Source organism: Chinchilla lanigera, unplaced genomic scaffold (genome assembly GCF_000276665.1).
Source record: "Chinchilla lanigera isolate Chin_1 unplaced genomic scaffold, ChiLan1.0 scaffold00041, whole genome shotgun sequence".
Lineage (NCBI taxonomy): Eukaryota > Metazoa > Chordata > Mammalia > Rodentia > Chinchillidae > Chinchilla > Chinchilla lanigera.
Window position 1 is genome coordinate 19,148,869 of NW_004955442.1, and position 20,305 is coordinate 19,169,173.

At 45.8% G+C, this 20,305-nt stretch overlaps 1 protein-coding gene across 7 annotated transcripts in view; it reads left to right on the forward strand.

The window, feature by feature from the left end:
- Positions 1 to 20,305, forward strand: part of Med15 (mediator complex subunit 15) — a 67,474-nt gene that overhangs the window by 36,600 nt on the left and 10,569 nt on the right. For 6 of the 7 annotated variants that reach the window (XM_013517813.1, XM_013517815.1, XM_005391805.2 and 3 more), the window contains 6 exons: positions 285 to 336; positions 2,434 to 2,463; positions 3,930 to 4,142; positions 12,837 to 13,078; positions 14,416 to 14,757; positions 16,562 to 16,669. In XM_013517813.1, coding sequence (XP_013373267.1) covers positions 285 to 336; positions 2,434 to 2,463; positions 3,930 to 4,142; positions 12,837 to 13,078; positions 14,416 to 14,757; positions 16,562 to 16,669 — 987 coding nt within the window. The remainder of the gene's footprint in view (positions 1 to 284; positions 337 to 2,433; positions 2,464 to 3,929; positions 4,143 to 12,836; positions 13,079 to 14,415; positions 14,758 to 16,561; positions 16,670 to 20,305) is intronic. The other variant, XM_013517812.1, reaches the window with a different exon arrangement.

Below are 20,305 nucleotides of genomic sequence, written 5' to 3' on the forward strand. Positions count from 1 at the left end.
CTGCCTTTTGAAGGCTCTCTGTGCCCGTATTGTGTCTTTGTTTCTTTGTACCTTTTACTGGCTGCAGAGTAGGGCACTGACAGCTCTTCTCTGAGAGATGGATTCCAGAGGAGGCCAAGCCTGGCTGAGCAGCTGCAGCCATCTCAGTCAGCCCCAGAGGCCAACAGGCTTGCAGGAAGAACCTCCGCTGGGTGGCCAGGCAGGGCAAAGGGGTGGGAGGGGGAGTCACATGCCTGTGCTGCTTCTCCATTTGGGATTAAACTACTTCCTGTTTTTACTTTTAGGACGAATATCTTTCCCTTGTGGCCAGGCTCATTATCCATTTTCGAGACATTCGTAAGTAAGATTTCACATTTCTGGGTTGTTATGACTGTGAGAGACCAGCTCTTCTGGTGTTCAGTAGAGGCTGCCCAGGTGGGCTGCAGGGCCAGAGTTGGAACATCAGTGTCTGCTGCCTGCTTCTGGGAAGTTCCTCACTGCAGGATACTTGGTTCCAGGTTCCTTATCCCCCACCCCACCCACAAACCTCAGCCTTGAAAATGCAGATTCTGACATGATGGGAATGTTGGCCTCAAAGTGACCAAAACTGGGCTGCTATTCTCACTTGTCCACTTGATCTCTTTTTTTTTTATAGGACTTTTGTTTTTTAACCTCCAGGCAGTTCTTAAATAAGCAGTTTACCCTGGAACAAACACTTCCCAATTGGTTTTGTGGCCCCAAGAAGGCCTGACCTAATGTGTGTTTCTGTGAAACTGTGTTTCTGAGGTTGTCTTCCTGAGTCCCTACTCCTTGCTCCTATTTGTCCTGAGGTTCCCCTCATTTTACATTGTGTCCTCTCTGATTCAGAATGTCCACTGTGGTTCTGTCAGTGTGGCCAGGCAGTGGCCCCAGCTCTTCAAAAATGCATTGTTGGGGCTGGGGGTTTAGCTCAGCAGCAAAGCGCCTGCCTGGCAAGTGCAAGGTCGTGAGTTCAGTTCCCGGTACCGGAGAAAAACAAAAAAAAAAAAAAAAAAAAAAAGTGCATTGTTAAGAGAACTTCAGAAGTGAGACATCATGGTGCCTTTGTGTGTTTCATGGAAGCACGTGGCCCTGAGTGCTCCTGGATGGCTAATAGCCTGTGAAGGAGACTGGAGCTGGTGACCACTTTGGGGTCCTGCCAACAACCCTCTTGCCTACCCATTTGTGTAATCAGTGAAGATGGGCTTCTCCTGACACAAGCTTGTCACCATTCCCTTGTGGCTTAGTGACACTTGGAATATGGATTGTAGAGGCAGCTACAGCTGCAATGTCAATTGCTGAGGGCAAAAAGAGACATTAAGAGCCTGAGGTCAGTATAGTTTGCTTCTTCCCACACTAACTTTTTACTAGAATGGGCAGTAAGATGGATTCATGAGATCTCATTGCTTTGGGGTGTAGAAAGACCTGGGAAGTGTGGGAGAAGAGGATCCAGGAATCTGGGAATCAAGCATCCAAATGTCCTGGTACACACACACACACACACACACACACACATACACACATACACACGAGCACAGCTGCGCTCGTCAGGACAGTACACACACACACACACACATACACACACACACACACCCTGCTGCGCTCATCAGGACAGTACACACACACACACACACACCCCTGCTGTGCTCCTCAGGACAGCACACACACACACACACACACACACACACACACACCTGCTGCACTCGTCAGGACAGTACACACACACACACACACACACACACACACCCTGCTGTGCTCGTCAGACAGTACACACACACACACACACACCCCCCTGCTGTGCTCATCAGGACAGTTGCCTGCTGACACACATGATCCTGAGGGTCTCATGGGCTCACATGGAGGGGCTATCAGGAGTCGCTGAGCCACTGACTATTTAGCAGTTCTTTCCCATGTGCTGGGGCCAGCTAGACCTGGTCTCCAGCCAGCCTCAGACGTCTTCTGTTTCCCCACCTAGGAAACCAGAGTGGGATGAAATGGAAGTGTTGTCAAGTTCTCGGCTCCATAATGGGTTCCTATTGCTCTTTTGTTTGAGGCCCAGAACCCAAGCTGAAATCCTGGACCTGGAAAGAAGGAAAAGTAGAGTAAACCTGGAGGCCTAGAACCCCACCTCAGGGTGCCTCAGCCTTGGAACAGTTCCCTGAGGCTCCAGGTGGACTCTTGCGAGGGTATTTGTCCTGTGTCCCCAGGGACCCTGTGTGTTCTGTGCTGCCAGGAACAGACATCTCCTCCCCTGGTTGCCAGAAGTACCAGTGGTTCCTTGGAGTTGAGGCTCTGAGATCTTTTACCTTGTTTTTAGGCAGAGTTAGTTCAGTCTTAGCAAATGACCTTTAGTCAAATGCCTTACAAAACTGTCTTTCCTGTGGAAACATGTTTATATAAAACTCTGTTTACTTTTTTTTTTCTGTTTGTATACAGATAACAAGAAATCTCAAGCTTCTGTCAGTGGTAAGAGTTTTTTCTTTTAAAATAAAGTTTTTCCCAACCTCAGACTGGGGGCAGCAAGTGTGTGTGTCAGGATTAACTTGTTGCTGGAGGAGAATGTTCAGGAGGTCTCCGGCAGGGTGGAGGCTAACCAGCTGTGTCCCAATCTCTGTTCCACCCTTCATCTTTCTACAGACTGAAGTCAGATGATGCCTCTTCATCCTGTTTCACCAGCAAAAAAATTATGCAAACTCACAAAGCTGTTACTCATTATCTAAAAATTTTGAGCTCTCTGGGAGAGAACTGTTACTGTATATTCAGTATAATGAACTCTAATAGCATGTCTTAGAAGATGTAAATTCAGTTCCTTAAGTTATAAAATTTCTTTGCAAAGTCAGAAGTTTTTCCATTTTAATTTCAAGGTTTTATCACATCAGGGGACTTCTGCCAGTTGAGCCCTGGTCTCTGCTGCCGAGGATGGGGTTGAGCCAGATTCAAGCTGGCCTTGATCTCCAGCCTTTCAGGAAGGGTGTGAGCTGACACTACAGTCTGTGTGTCTGTGTGTCCTGCCCTACACAGGGAGTGGTAAATGATGGGTGCCCCTGCCTGTGTAGGCCCCACCTCAACCTGTACAGTGATTCTTGACCTATGAGGGCTGGGAAGGTCAAGTACATGTGGAGAATGCTCTGTGGCATTGGAGTGTGGGGTCCTTGACGCTACTCAGTTTTGTGGAAAGGTGACCCAGCCGGACCACACCTATTTCCACATTACTGTTCACCATGAGTGCACACTCTTGTGATGATGGCATCAGGCGAGGCGGTCTGTGGTTGTGACATTGCTCACTGAGTGGAGTGTGCTTTCCCGAGGAACTTAGCAAGCCTAGTTTGCCCCTCAGCACTCTGTGAAACTCTCTTGTACATCTCAGCCTCTGGTGTACTGCTTCTGGCTGCACAACTGTGTTGGGGCGGCATCCTGCAGAGACTTGGCAGCAGAGGAGGGGCATTGGTATATCAGCCTGCTTATGCCCTCCTGGGGGACGTCTCCCTGACTTCTTCATCTCTGCTCTGACCACAGTGCTTCCACCTGCTAGAGAGATGGGCCCCTTTGTTCTTTGTTTCTGAAAGTTCCTACTGTGTGCTCACCCAGCATGGGGTCTTGGCAGCCACGTCATGGCTGCCATTTGCCTTTGAGGCCTCAGCCCATCTTTAGACTAACTGCCAGTGCCAGAGGAATCATTTCTTGCCCAGCGCTAGGACCCTGACCCAGCCCAGAGTACGGGCGGAGTGTGCTCCTTGCTCTCATGTGGCTCGTGTTCTGGCAGCATTGATCAACATACATATCCTGGCTCTGGGACTCTGGCTGTCAACTTTCAGGACTTCCTGGGGGTAAAGCATATAAATGAGAGGATGTCTGTGTCCTGTGAGCCTCACCTGTGAACCTGTCCGGCCCTGGGTACTTTGCTGAGATGCTGCTTGTTTATGTTCCCACAGACCCTATGAACGCGCTGCAGAGCCTGACCGGTGGACCTGCCGCAGGAGCAGCTGGAATTGGCATGCCTCCTCGGGGCCCAGGACAAGCCCTAGGTGGGATGGGTGGCATTAGTGCCATGGGGCAGCCAATGCCCCTCACTGCGCAGCCACCCCCTGGGACCTCTGGAATGACACCTCATGGCATGACTGTAGTGTCCACGGCAACTCCACAGAGTGAGTACCACACTTCCAAGAGAATTTGCCACTTACTTTCCCCCACCCCTGCTTTCTGATTACAACATTGCATTTTATTCCTTTGCTTATGACAATATTAGAAGCATGGAGAAGCACCAAATACCCCTGTCCTTTTGTCTCTCTGAGCTTAGTATGGAAAGAAAAAGCTCCATGCTCTTTTTGAGCTACCAGAAACCTTAAATGAAACTGGGCCTTTTTGTTTTTTCAGTCCTGGGGTTTGGACCCAGGAAATTCATACTGAGCTATATACCCAGCCCTTTTTACTTTTTATTTTGAGACAGTCTCTCCCAAAGTTGTCCCACCTGGGCTCAAACTTGTTATCCTCCTGGCTCAGCCTCCCAGGGTACTGGGATCACAGATGTGCACCACCATGCCTGGCAAAACTAGGCCCTCCTCTGAGCTCTAGGTGGGGGTGGGAGAGACTTGTAGGAGGTTGAGGAGGGCCTAGGCCAGCATCCAAGGGCTGTGTTGTATTTTATCATGGAAAGAGAAACTGTGTTTTAGGCAGTTCTTGGCTTCAGAGCAGGGCAGTGTCAGCGCCCCATGACCCTGTGGTCTGTACCAATCAATGCCTGGGGCTCTGTTTTCTGGTGCTGCTCTTGCCCCTTGGTCTGTTCTGGCTTGTGGCTCATAGCCACATCTTCACGGGGCTCTCTTTCCTTGAAGGAGGTGCTTTGTTCTCTGTAGATCATACCATTGCTCTCTGCATGTGGCTCCCTTGCCCAGGAATGAGAGTGGGACTGTGTCAGGTGTTCTAGTTGGACCAGAGCTACTGTCAGAGAGAATTAATGAACCTCTTCCTCCTCTTTCCAAGACCCATCTTGAATCTGATTCCCACGAATATTTATTCAGTATTTGTAATGTGCTGTACCCACTAGAAAGTGCTTCAGTACTTTTCCCTCCCTTTATGTAACTTTATTTTTTATATAGTTTGATAGACAGGAAGTTGTAGAAAAGCACAGTGTTCCCATGTGCCTTTTACCCAGCTGCCCCCAGTGATACTGTCTTATTTAGTATGTTTTCAAAAGCAAAATAGTATTGGGACAATAATGCCAACTCAGGTCAAAACTTTATTTTTGTTTTTATTTCTTTTTTTTTGTATCAGGAATCAAACTCAGGACCTTGAGCTTGCCAGGCAAGTGCTGTACCACTAAGCTATATCTCTGGCCCTGTTTTGATTTTTGAGACAGGGTCTCAATATGTAGTCCAGGCTGGCCTTGAACTCATGTTGATCCTCCTGCCATAGCCTCCCAAGTGCTCAGATTACAGGCATGAGTCACCATGCCCATCTAGACTTTATTTAGACTGAATATATATTTTTTATATGTATTCTCGGATGTGTGCATACAGGTATGTGTAGCTCTATGAGATTTCCCATGTGGTATCAATCAACCATCACCATAAACATCATGCAGAACCATTCCACCATTCTCACTAACTCTGTTTTATGTCTTTGAATTGACATCCTCCTTGAGCCTTGATGGTCACTCATCTGCCCTTCCTTTCTACAGTGTCACTTCACGATTCTTGTAGAAATGAAATCATTTCTTGTAGAAATGACTTTTGAGACTGGCTCTTTTACTCCTCACATCCCCTTGAGATCCATCCAAGTTGAACAAGTAGTTCATGCCATTAATTGCTGAGTGTTCCCTGGGATGGATCTTCCACAGTTTGCTTTCCACTCACCCTTGAAGGACTTTTGGGCTGTTTCCAATTTTATGTTGCTGTGGACATCTGTATACAAGTTTGGTGTTTGGGTACATTTTTGTCATAGGTCCCTCACAATAACCTTATGAAGCCAGATGTGGTAGCATATGAGTATAATCCCAGCACTCAAAAGGCCGAGGCAGGAGGATTGCCGTGAGTTTAAGGCCAGCCTAGGCTACATAATGAGTTGAAGGAGAAGAAGAAGAAGGAGAAGAACCACCCTGTAAAGAGGGCAGACTCACTCACTGCCCTTGCTTTGGCAGTGAGGTAGCTGTGGCAAGAACTGCAGTCTTACCTGGACCAGGAGCTGGAATGGAAAACCAGTGCCTTCTTCACCCCTACACCCTGACTTGTGTCAGGTTTCCTGTAGGAGCATCACCTTGCCCTTTGCAGTGGCTGTAGGGGGTCCTGCTTCCTACCTACTCTTGCACTGGAACCTTCCTCCATCTCCAGCCACTCCCACCCTTCTCATATTTCTGTCCCTCTCCCTCCCCCTCTTTCTATCTTTCTCTCTTTTTTGGAAACAGGGTCTTGCTATGCAGTTGAGGCTGCAGGTATGTAGGCCAGACTTGCCTTGAACTCAGATCAATCCTCCTGCCTTAGTCTCCCGAGGCGTGCACCACCATACCCAGCTCTTGCTGACTTTTTGCCATCTAACTCTTGACACGTAATGTCCTTATCCTTATACAGTCTCCACTTGGTCCTTCATCCTAATCTCCCCTCTTCTCTCCCATCAACACACCTGAGGCACAGAGTAGATTTATGCAGGGAAGCACAGAAGTTCTGGCTTCTTTTCCACTGCAGTATATTTTTCTGTAGTGGTTGATTTTTTTTTTTTTTTTTAAATATTAAGAAATGTTTTTTAAATATATGGGCTTAGAATCTCACTTCATTTGCCTTGTGATCCCACACCTAAGACTTGGTTTTCAAATCATTATTTGTGAGAAGTTCAGTGGTGAATCACCAGTATTCTCCTGCTCCTCCTCAGTCTGACCTTGATCCACATCCTGTTTTCACTTCACAGAACCTGGTCTACTCGATGGCACTAGTTAAAAGGTGAAGTGGCTTCTGTTATTCTGCATCCTGCTGCTGTCTCTGTCAGAGAACTTCCCTCCCTGCCCTCGACCCCTTGCCTCCCTGGTCTAAAATAGTGTATTGTCTCGTGGGATTTTGAGATCCCTTAACGCCTTTTGCAGACATCATTGCATAATTCTGGCTGATTTGGAACTTCAGTAGGTACCCGCTTGAAGGCAAACTATGGGTCTGAGATTTTGTAAGGGACTCTCAAAAGGCAGGCCAGTGGACACTGATAGACTCCAGGTGACCTGAATTAGACAGAAAGTACTGATTGTGTACATGGCTGGGGGCTGTGACAGGTTTGGAAGCAAGACTTTTCACTCTGTATGTTTATATTCCTCAAAAATTTTATATATGTGCATGTAAAACTGGCTTTAAAAATAATTCCTACATCTGGCTATGTGACAGACTGGTGCTGAGGGTTCTTCGTCTTTGTAGATATCCTAGAGCAGTGAGAGTGAACCTTTTAGAGCTTTCAGTGATACAAAGAGCCCACTGCTGCACATGTGCCATAGGTTTGTCACCAGTGTCCTAGAGCCTGGTTAGGCTGCTCTGCTGGCCTGCAGAAAGCTGAGCCCTGGCCTGCTGTCAAATGGAAAAGGCAAGCCTGGGATTTTTCTGTTCTTCCAGGATTTATATGGGAACTGGAGGCACCCCCTGGCTCTTCTGCAAGCTGGTGTAGGTTAGAGGAAAACGTCTCCAGTTTCTGGTTGTGAGAATTACACAAATCAAGGTCAGGTGGTAAACACACAATCAAAATTCACCTGGCATGAAGGAAATGCGACATCATGAAAGAGAACAACCTAATAAGTAGATATAGAGACACTTAAGGACCACACATACTGGCACTGATAAATATGGGCCATAATGTGGCACATGTCTGTAATCCCAGCACTGAGGGGGATTGAGCCAGGAGGATTGTAAATTTGAGTCCGACCTGGGCAATTTAGCAAGACACTGTGTCAAAATAAACATTTCTTTTTTTTTTGGGGCAGGGATCAAACTCAGGATCTTGTGCTTGACAGGCAGGCACTTATGCCACTGACCTATATCCCCAGCCCCACTGCGTCAAAATAAAATGCAGCTGGGCATGGTGGTACACACCTGGAATCCCAGTGCTCTGGGAACCTGAGGCAGGAGGATCGCTGAGTTCAAGGCCAGCCAGAACTATACACAGCAAGAGCCTGCCTCAAAAGCATCCTCATCATCCTCATCATTAAATTAAAAGGTTTGGGGATATACCTCAATGGTAGGGTACCTCTGAGTTTGATCGCTAGTACCAAAAATACACACACTGTCTTTTTCTTTCTCTTTCTTGCTCCCTCCCTGTCTCCCTTTCTCTCCATCTACCTTTCGCTCTCACTCTGGCTCTGTCTCGCTCTCGCTCTGTCTCATTCTGTCTCTCTGTCTAGCTATAGCAGTGGTGGTGAACATATGGCTTGAGTACTGCAGCAGTCTGTATCATTGAAAATTCTAAAGGGTTTGCCATCACTGGGGTATAGACTCCATGTGTATAAAGAAATAAAGGGTAGGAGTCTTAACTGAAAAAAACCATATCAAGAGTGACCAATGAATTTGAAAAAGAGCTAATGGAGCTTACAGAAATGAAAAATACAGTAATTGAAGGGAAAATGTGTGGGTAAGTGAACAGCAGATTTGATAGAACTGAAAAAAGAGTTTGTAAACTAAAGCTACATGTAAAGAAATTACCTAGTGTAACACAGAGAAAAGGACCTGGAATGAAAGGGCAAGAAATGAAAAAGGAACAATCTGAAGGTCTAACCATCTAATTACAGCTCCAGAGTCCCAAATGGAGAGAAGAGGAGAAAACAGTCTGAGAAGAGGTAACAGCTACAAAAAGCCCAGCTGACCCCTAGCAAGTTAAGGGCTTCTGTATCTTAACCTGCTGCTGTGGAAGTGCAGACAGTAAAGGCCCGAGGGATATCTTAGAAACAGGTCTCAGTGGACTCAGCAGTGGAGTCAGAAAGATAATGAAATGTTAAAGCAGTGCAAAAGGAGCTGCCGACCACTGGGTGCCTGTAAATCTTATCCAAGGCCACAGGAAGCAGGTTTTCAGATACACAAGGAAAGAGACTGTTCTTTTATTTGCTCACCATTTCCTCTTCTCAAGCTATCCTTTTGAGATGCAATGAATACAATGGGAGAAGTAGGAGGTTGTACATATGTGTAACTCTAAACCAGTGATTGTCAGCCATAGGGACATTTGACAATGCCTGGAGACATTTTTGGATGTCACAACTGAGGATGCCACTGGCACATAGTGGGTAGAGGGCAGAAATGCTGCTAAACATGTCTTTTTTTTTTTTTTTTTTTTTTTTTTTTTTTTTTTTTTTTTTTTTTTTTGGTTTTTCTCCGGTACCGGGAACCGAACTCACGACCTTGCGTATGCCAGGCAGGCGCTTTTGCCGCTGAGCTAAATCCCCAGCCCCTTAAACATGTTACATAGGATAGTTTTCTACAATATAGAATTAAGTTTCTGGCCCAGAGAGTCAGTGGCAACAAGATTGAGAACTCTTGCCGTAAACGAAAGTTACCTCTAAAATGATGTTCAGAGCTGACTTCCACACAGACTTGCCATGTTCCATGCATAATTTTGACTGTTACTTGTGGTATAAAAGCTTATTTAATTCTGGGTCCAGTGTGTGGAATAGGTAGTACTGTTCTTTCGTTTCTAACAGATGAAGAAACTGAGGCAATGAGCAGTAACAGAGTTGAGATTTACATCCAAGTGTTCTACCTTGTGATCATGGCACAGAACTTGTTTATCCTGACTCTTAACGTAATTTCTACTATGAAAGGCTCAGATAAATAAGTGGTGAAGTAAGTGGAAGTCAGGATGGGAATATGTCATGAATTGCAGGTCCGTCACCCACATGTAAAAACCTACTTTAAGTTATAGTAGTAAATTCAGTTAGGCATGATGGCATATACCTGTTCAGATAAACAGTGCAGAAGCACTCAAAAGGCAGAGGCAGGACAATCTTCAGTTGAAGGCTAGCCTGAGGCCTACACAGCAAGACCCTGTCACAAAAAACCAAAATAATAAGTAAATTTGAGAAAAAGATTAAAATATAGGTAAGATTTAGACTGCAAATTGAATGTATGCAATAAAATTGAAAATCAATTGCTTAAGCAGTAGAAATTTGTAAATTTTAAAGCAATGGGAAAAATGGAATAAGAACAAGTCACAAAATCCAAACAACATATAAAATCCAGTCCTATCATCCAATGGAAATGGAATTTTAAAAAAGAGAAAGAGCATAGAAAATGATAAATGAATAGAAATAAATTGAAAAATATAAGTAATCATAGTAAGTGTGAATGAACTAAGCTTTTCTGCTAAAATATAGGAAGTGTGAGATTGAATGGAAATGGAAGGAAACAGTACAACTATATTATCCTTCAAGAACACTCCTATAACTGGGCATGGTAGCCCATGCTTGAGCACTTGGGAAGCTGAGGCAGGAGGATTGTGAGTTTAAGGCCAGCCTGAACTGCATAGCAAGACCCCATCTCAAAAAAAGGGAACACTTCCATAGCTGGGTGTAGTGGTGTGTGGCTATAATCCTAGCACTCTTGGCGACTGAATCAGGATGATCACAAGTTTGAGCCCAATACTGGGTTCATCCTCAGTACTAGGTGGATAAGAAGCTTGTAAGATGCAAAAAGATAAGAAAATTAAAAAGGAACAAACAAACATGTATTGGGCAGTTATCTCAATCACTTCCTTTTTTTTTTTTTTTTTTGAGACAGCGTCTCACTGTGCAGTTCAGGCTGGGCTTGAGCTCACTTTGTAGCCCAGGCTGGCCTCAATCTTGCAGTGATCCTTCTGGCTCAGCCTCCTAAGTGCTGGGATTACAGGCATGTGCCACCTCGCCTGGCTTCAATTACTTCATAAAGATGTATTGAGCAGTTATCTCAGTTTTCTGCATTATTGCTAATTAAGCAGACAAAAATTGATACATTCAGAGGCAATTTGAACAGTCTAATGAACTTAATCTAAGCACAGGATGGAACAAATATGTTTACAAAAATAAACTATAAAACAAATTTCCACAATTTCAAAGTATTTTTGTCATTCACATGCTTTCTGACTGTTAAACAGAAGTCTGTAGCCAAAAAATAAATTTAGGAGTTCTAGAATGTAATCATTATGTACTATAAACATGTATAATAAAAACAAAAATTGAAAAACAAAATATGCTGTACAAACAAAAAAAGTTTTAACACCTACCCAAGATGGCTAAAATAAATCATGACAGTATCTGGTGGTGGTGGTAGAGAAACTGAACTGCTCACATGCTGCAAGTGGGAGTGTAAAATTGCACAGCCTCTTTAAAGTGTGCACCTCAGCCATCATACTCTTGGGCATTTATCCCAGAGAAATGAAAACATTCTATAAAATGTATACATAAATATTCATGGCTGTATTTGGAGTAGCCCAAATCTGCAATCACCTCAGATGTTCTGCATTGTGTGCATGATCAAAGATACATACATCCCGTGGAATACTACTTAGCAATAGGGGAAGCCATTTCTGTTATTACACCCTGTGTGATCTTTAGAGAAATATGCAGAAGGGGAAAAAATGTCACAAAAGGATTCATCCTGTATGGTTCTTATTATTATATTAACTTTTCCCCGTAGGTATTCTATATAATTTTGAAGTGACAAAACTTTAGAAATGGAAGATACCATAGTGGTGGCCAGGGCTTGAGGGGTGGGTTTGTTGGCAGGAACTGAGGGATCCTTGTATATTAGAACTGTTCAGTGACTTGCTCTGATGGTAGTCTAGTCCACCTAGGTGGTAAAATTACTATCTGTAAGAACTTAGTAAACACACCCATACAAATGAGGGCATATTCTCATTGTGATATTGTAATGTGGTATTACCGTGAAAACTGGGCCAAGCATAGAAGAGTTCTCTCTCTGTTTTTTTTTGTTTTGTTTTGGTTTGGTTTGGTTTTATGAGATAAGGTCTCACTATATAGTTTAAGCTGGCCTTGAACTCACTGTGTAGCTCAGGCTGGCTTCAAACTCACAGCAATCCTCTTGCCTCAGCTTCCCAAGTTCTGGGATTACAGTCATATGCCACCATGTCTAACTTTTGATATATAATTTTCATTAGTATATAGTCTACCCATTCAGATGAAAGCATATAATTGGCCATGCGGAAGAAGTTTTCGGTATATTCACGGAGTTGTGGTACCATCACCATAATCAAGTTTAGAACATTTTCATCACTCCAAAAGAAACCTACCTCAACACAGAAAATCATACTATTTATATAAGAATTATTCACAATAGCCAAGAAGTAAAAACAACCCAGATGTCAATCAGCTGGGAAAATTACACAGTAGAATATTATTTGGCAATAAAAATAATACCAGTAAAGTTGGTAACATTCTAAAACTTGGGTAAACTTTGTCACTATTTTGTGAAATAAGCCAGTCACAAAACACATTCTTGGGCCCATTCATATGCACATCAGAATCAACAAATCCACAGGTAAAAAGAAAGTACATTAGCACTTGCTTTTTGTCCATAGTAAAGACTTAGTGGGCTCTTAGCTCTTTCATAATCCCTTTATTTTAACTGTATCTGGTCCTATTCTCTTTCGTCACCAGAGAGTAATTCAAATTAAGTTCAAAATTGATGCAAATGCTACTTCCTATCCGATCTGTCTCTGGTAAATGAGAATTTTCAGATTCCTGCAGCGCCCTGGGCAGCATGCCCTCCTTGAACACCCTTCCCAGTCTATATAGCACCTGCAGCACGGAGGCCTTGGCTTGCTACTGCTTCCTTTGCTGTGCAGCCCTGGGGCAGCTCCAGGGATGGCATTGACCTAAATCTGAGTCTCTTCTCCAGCCCAGTTGCAGCTCCAGCAGGTGGCACTGCAGCAGCAACAGCAGCAGCAGCAGCAGTTCCAGCAGCAGCAGGCGGCACTACAGCAGCAGCAGCAACAGCAGCAGCAGCAGCAATTCCAGGCACAGCAGAATGCCATGCAGCAGCAGTTCCAGGCTGTGGTGCAGCAACAGCAACAGCTGCAGCAGCAGCAGCAACAACAGCAACAGCACCTCATTAAATTGCATCATCAAAACCAACAACAGGTACCGGGTTCCCTGTTCCAGCACTGGGGATCCCTCCTGAAGTCCTTGAGCCTGGGATAGGCATCATCCTTGGTGCTGGATGTGAGCCCTGAGCTGGCCAAGGGTCCTTTCTTTAAAAATTAATTTTATTGGTATACTTTTGATATAATGACCACATTCCTCATAGGGAATTTGTACTTGTACATAATATATCTTGACTGTTCTTTTTTCCCACTTAACTCCCCTTCCTTCAACTCTGCTTCCTCTTCTCATTTACTAAAGTGTTGTTCTCATTTTTTCCCCTCCTAGTCTCTCGCCCCCATCCCTTGTTCCTCTTCCCATTTGAACATTTTCTTCCTACTTCCAAAGGGTTCGTGATTGGTGCTGCCTGCCCTCCTCTGTTGGGTTCCCACAAAGGAGGACTGGCAAGAAAGATAGGCCTTGACTTCATAGGCCTGTGGTGCTCGTTATAAGAGGCCTTCTCCGTTGTGCTGCCTGGTTCAGGCCTGGTGCATGCTGTGAGGCATTAACTAAAGCAAGAAGGGAGACAGACACTTAAAGACTCAAGGATGCTTGAACTGTACTGTAGGTGGTTGGTTGGTTGGTTGTTTTTAGGACATAAACACACCCCTTATTTTGTCTCTTAGTGTCTGAGCACAGTATCAAGTGACCTCTAGGTGGTGTTTGTATAGCAGTGGCAATGTCACATTGGAATCCCTTCCAGTCAGAAGCTGTTTTGTTCTCCTGTGGTTTGCAGTCAGAATCTAGACATACCAGCATCTGTCCTCTCAGCAGGTATTAGTTGAGAGAGAAAAGCACCAGGGGGCTTTTGCACCTGCTGGCCCCCTTTGGATCTTGGAGGTTCCTCTCCCAGAGATGATTGCATCTTAGCCGCACTTGTCTTCCTCATTGTGAAAAGTAGACATTGGCCATCCTCGTGGAAGCTTGTACTGCTGACCACCTAAGGCACAAAACAGCAACATTGGAGAAGCTGCAGAAATCTGCACTAGCCTGAGTTTTTAGCCTACCTTCTTTGGAATTGCATCTACTGTTATTCCTTCCTAAACCTAGATATTCCCTTCAGCCATTCCAGGTGTGAATCAGCCCTCAGTGGCAAGGGAACAAACATACTTGCTGTGTCCTTGGTATCTAGAAGAGACCTGGAGTTGGCCTCAGGGGTCCAGATCCCTTTTCCTTGGGACATGCATCCCTCCCCATGTGAGAGGTCGAGCCAGACAGGCCTCCATGAAGGTGATATTGATGCCTCTGGGCTTTCTGGGGCTGAGGCTGGCCCTGGAAGGAGCTGGCACTTGAGAGACTTCTGGGTGGTCACTGAGTGCTGCTTATCTTATCCCTAGATACAGCAGCAGCAACAGCAGCTGCAGAGGATGGCACAGTTGCAGCTGCAGCAACAACAGCAGCAGCAGCAACAGCAGCAGCAACAGGCTTTGCAGGCCCAGCCACCAATACAACAGCCACCCTTGCAGCAGCCACAGCCTCCCCCCTCCCAGGCCCTGCCCCAGCAGCTGCCACAGATGCATCACCCACAGCACCACCAGCCTCCGCCACAGGCACAGCAGCCCCCAGTGGCTCAGAACCAACCATCACAACTCCCGCCACAGTCACAGAGCCAGCCTTTGGTGTCACAGGCTCAAGCCCTTCCTGGACAGATGTTGTATGCCCAACCGCAGCTGAAATTCGTAAGTATCCAAAGCCTGCAAGTGAGGCATATATGTCTCTTCTCATGGTGTTGCATGTGGCTAGTGGCTCTGTCAACCAGGCTCTGTCCTTTTCTTTATACACTGGAACTTGGGCAATCCTCATGTTGGCCCATCCATCTGGCCTTGTAGCACAGGCCAGTGGGGACTGTGTCTGAGACTACTTTTGCATCCCACCTGGAGGTGTCTCATCTTCCAAGCTGTGTGGCTAATTTCAGCAGTGTCTGTGGGCGCTTGAAGGTGGTAGATGATCAGCGGGGAGGATATGCTCGATCAGTTGGGTGTCCATGGTATTTTACTTACTGTTTGCAATTATATCCTGAATCAAGACCTTTTTGTTTATTTGTTTTGTTTCCTGCAGTACTGGGAATCAAACCCAAGACCTTCACACTGCACTACACCCCCAACTCTTTTTTACCTATAGTTTATTTTGTATTTTTTGATAAGTTGCCTAGGCTGGTCTTGAACTTGTGGTCCTCCTGCCTCAGCCTTGCAGAGTGGTGAGGTTACAGGTATGCACTGCCTTGCCTGGCTAAGATAGTTTTTAGAATTTTTACTTTCTTTGGTGCTGGTGATGGAACATAGGAACTTAGCTAGTGCATGCTAAGCGTATGGTCATCAGTGAGCTACATCTTCAGGTTGAAAAGCCTTGTCATTTCCATATTTTTGAGAGGGGTGTTCATGTCAAATACTCTGTTATTTTCAGTCTCATTGTACATCTCTGCAAAGTAAGTCCAGTTCACAACATTTACAGAACAGAGAGTGTTGTCACCAAGATGGTGATGACTATGACAGTTCCCTTGGTTTTGGGGGTTGGTTTTCTGTTTGTTTTGGTTTGGGTTTTTTGATTTTGGTTTTCTGAGACAGGGCCTCACTTTATGGTTCAGGCTGACCCTTAACTCACTAAGTAGGCCAGGCTGGCCTCAAGTTCATGGTGATCATCCTGCGTTAGCCTCCTGAGTGCTGGGATTACAGGCATGCACCACCATGCCTGGCTCAAATTCCCTTGATTTTTGTGACCTTTTCTATTTGTGATTCGTTGAGTGGTGTGGGGTTAGGAACTGCACCTGAGTTGAGTATCTGAAGTAAAGAGGAGACCCCCCCCCCACTACAGCAGGTTAGGAGGCTTGAGGGTCATAAGGAACAGATATAGTCACTCACAGGTCACTTGGGAGCCTGCCCATTGGGATCTAAACCTTTGTGTGATGGGCTATGTATGCCTTGTTGAGATTGGGTCTGGTGGCCTAGAGACATTGAGGAAGGAGCCACCTGTCAGGGTCTGATTGGGGCCTGCCTTGTCCCTGTGAAGATTTCTTCACATTTGGTCTTACATTATCGCTTTTCTTTCCTGGGTCTTTTACCTAAGCTCACCTTTCTAGCTGAGCTGCCAGCTGGTCAGTCCTGGTTTCTGTCCTTCTGGACCACCAGCATGTTCAGCCAGAGGATGAGCAGGCTAGCTATGCAATTGGCTTTAGAGGCCATCATTCTGCTTGCAGTGATAGTAGGTGTGGTGTGTGTCTAGAGATCTCAGTGGGAGGGTTGTGCTGCTTCTCATCAGAATTAGAGGAACTAGCACTCTACGCTAACTCAGAACCTGGCTGGTGTAAGACGTTTCTTATGACCTTATGGTATCAGTAACAGCCACTAACAGTTACCTCATAGTCTGTGGAATCATTATAATCTCATCTTCCATCTCTAGAAAGGCTCAGATGACTTAGTTCCCACAGAAGTGACGTGCTCTCTGCCCCAGGTGATTCCAAATTGCATTCTTTTTTCATCCCTTCAGGTCCGAGCTCCGATGGTGGTCCAGCAGCCGCAGGTACAGCCTCAGGTACAGCAGCAGCCAGCGGTGCAGACAGCACAAGCTGCCCAGATGGTGGCTTCTGGAGTCCAGGTAAAGGCCTTGGGAGTTGAGGGCTTCTCAAGTCACTAGATGGTGCATGTCCATCCACCTATAGAGTTCTATAGCAAGTGTCTGGCTTGGTTTAGGGGCCAAGTTGGTAAAGCACAGGGAATCCTCTCTCCCTTACCCTCCTCAGAATAACCAGCTCTGTTCAGTCATGATTGGGACCCTACCAGCTGCACATGTAGTATAGTTCCCACTTTACCCCTAGGAAGGTGGATATGGTGGGCATGGGAGGCAACTTCCCTGCAAGTAGGAAGAAGATGGGAATAGCAATGGATGCCTAGACGCGGGCAGGCATGTGCCACTCAGGAGTACAGGAGTGGGTGTCCTGGGGCTGCCGCTATGGGGAGGCGCAACTCACATGTCACTGTCCAGTTAACTCATGCCTATTCTCTCTAGGAATGATGGGATGCAGGAGGCCTTGCTTAGCCTTTCCTAGTGTCTGGGGATTGGACACCCAGAGTCCCTGACTTGGCTGATACACCCACCTCACCTTCACACTAGTGACTGTGCATGGAGATGTCTAACTAGGGCCTTGATTCTTCTTCTGTCCATATGGTGGTAGAAACGCTCCTACTGCTGAATTGGGAGATTGGCTTTAGAAGTAGTCAGAATGTGCTAGCTCATATGGGGAGGCTATTGTAGTTCTAGCATCAGCTGGTGCTGTGACCACACTTTGCTGTCCTCAGAAGGCCATCATCTGTGTTCCTATACTGGCTGGCTTACTTGGAAACCAGCTGAGCTGAGTTTGGGTCCACAGCTCTGTAGACTAGTCAGACACTATTTCACACTGGGGAGGAGGCTCAGAAGTGGTTCTTCCTGTCCCCACTGCATTGTTCAAATGCCTGGGACACTGCCTGAGGAGAAGCATGAGGGGAACTTGAGATCTTGGGCTGTAGCTAATCTAACCTAGCAGCTCCCTTGCGACTGCACCGAGTGATCTGGGCCTGGTGTTCCTGTACCACCCACTACTAAGTGAAATACACCGTAGACTTTTGTGGTTGGGGAGGCTGACCATCCGTATGAGGTTGGAACCTACCTCTGCCACCACCATGTGTCTCAGGTCACCTGGGGGCTCCCTCCTCTTGGCTGCCTGTATAGAGGAAGGATGTGGTTTGTGTTGAGTCAGCAACGTGGCCGCACATTAGTGACTGCTCTGAAAGCATAAGGTACTTTGCAACCTCATTCCAGGACCTGCTTTATAGAAACCTCTGTACCTCTGTTCTGGCCCAGTGAAAAAGGGACGGGTTCCTTTTCCATCTTTCACTGTTTGGAAAGCAAATGGCTGCACACTGGGCCATATGTGTGGCTCATGTGGGCCCGTTCTGCCAACTTGCTCATAGGCTGCTAGCTCAAGGCAGCATATACCCTATCATCACACCAGTGTCTCGTCCGTTGCCACAAGCAGGATGCTGACTGCATGTGCCCAGTCTCCCACACTGAGCCTGTGTGTAGGGCATGGTTCTTCCTGCTGGTGTGGAAATGTGACCAGCCATGCGCAGTTACATCTGGAGTACACACCTTAATGTTTTTCTCACCCCAGTGTTGAGTGTCAGTGGCAAGTAGAGGGTAGGCTTGGATCTTCTGTTTAGGTGGAACCAGTGGAAAGATTGCAAGATCTGTGGTAGCTAAGAAAGGTGGAGCATAGTCATCCCTTCAGTTTATTTCCAAGTTTGTTTGGTTTATTGAGGACTGCGCCTTCAGTATTTTAAGATGTGTCATCCACCTGCTGTGCAGTATGTACAGGTCCAGAAGCAATGGGGCCAAGCAGCTATGGATAGAAACCTCCAAAATTGAGTCAAAGTAAACCTTACCTCTATACTGTGTTTACCTCACATATTTTGACCTGATCTGCAGGGTGGTCTTTTAGGCACATCATCTGCTTGACCTGCACCGCCTTGCGTTGCTGTGCGGTGGGATGCCTGAGTGCTGGTAGCAGAGGGAGCCACATGGGTTCTCGAAGCCCAGGAACAAGTGGTATGCATCAGTGTCCTGCTCTTCAGCCCAGATGCGACACACAAAGATTCATTTCCTCACCTTCTGTGGGTTTTCTCGCAGTCTTAGATCTTGCCACTGTGCATGGTAGTCTAGACTGGTTGATCTACCTCATTGCGTTGTCCTAGCAGCAGCCAGGTACTAGGGTGTAGCTGGGTGACTTGAGTATGACACACCCTCCTAAGGGGGACATTTTTTAATTCATACCACAGTGGATAACATTAACAAGTATGGTAGTTCTAGAAGTGAAGAGACATGTAAGAAAAACAGCCCCGAGAGGGAGAAATGGTCTGGTGTCCTTTCTGGTTTTCTTTCATTGTCCCTACTATCCATAGGGATTTGTTTTGTGTGAACTTAGGGCCTCATGGATGCTAGGCAAGAACTCTACCGCTGAGCTACACTCCCAGCCCTTTTTGCTTTATTTGTGAGACAAGATCTCACTAAGTTGCCCAGGCTGACCTCCTGCCTCAGCCTCCCAGGTAGCTTGGATTATAAGTATACACTTCTGCTCTGGGTTTCCATAGGGTTCTATGTGTACTGCCTTCCATGTTAGCATAAAAGTGAAATGGTCTCCTGTGTGTTGGTCATTTTTGTGTTGCTATAACAAAATATTTGAGGTATATAATATATACAGGTAGGGTTTATTGGGCCCAGTTCTGGACTAATAAACCATGGGTGCTTGGCCCTGTTGCTTTTGAACCCATGGGCAAGGGGGCAAGGCGGTACATGCTGGCAGGAGCCCATGAGGAGCAAAGAGAAGCAGGAAGAGACTGGCATTCCCATCTCCTTTAAGGGCATGCCCCCACTGACCCAAAATCTACTAAGGTCTGCCTCTTTTTTTTTTCTAGGCCTCACTTCATAAAGGTTTCTACCATTTTCTAATAGTCCCAAGCTGGGTGTTAAACTTTTAAAATTTTTTGTAGTACTGGCTATTGAACCCAGGACCTCATGCATACTAGCAAAGCACTTTATCATTGAGCTACATCCTTAACCCATTCATTTTCTTTTTTTTTTTTTTGTACCGGGAATCGAACTCAGGACCTTGCACTTGCCAGGCAGGCACTAATGCCACTGAGCTACATCCCCGGCCCCATTCATTTTCTTTTAGCCAGAAATTTCAGTGAAAACAGAAACTACCTGCTGGTAATTCATTATCAAGTGATAGCATTTTGAAACTTTCTAACACATAGCTACCCAGAGAAGAATTCAGGGAAACCCAACCCCAGCTTAGGCTGTAGCCCTGGCTCTTCCTGCTTTGGTCACTGTCCAGAAAGGCTCAGAGGGAAAAAAAGAGGGGTCATTCTCTGGGGCTGGCAAAGGCTCACTCAGAGAGCAGTTGTATGTCAGCTTTGTCACATGCATGTCCATAGTAGGTGTCTGTTTTTGATGACAGTTCTCTGTAATCTATAAAATAAAAGCTAAGTTTTCATATACTAGAAGACTAAAAGGTTGAAAGACAAAAGCATAGGAATTGTTTCAAAGTGGATACACATTCTGCCTTGATTTTATAGAGGAGAAAGAGAAACTTCTTGTATCTTAGTAAATCCTGCTGGGCGATATTGCCCCTCGTTATACAAGTAAAAAAGCCAAGGCAAACTCTGGAGGATGTCTATGCCCAGCTTGGGCTAC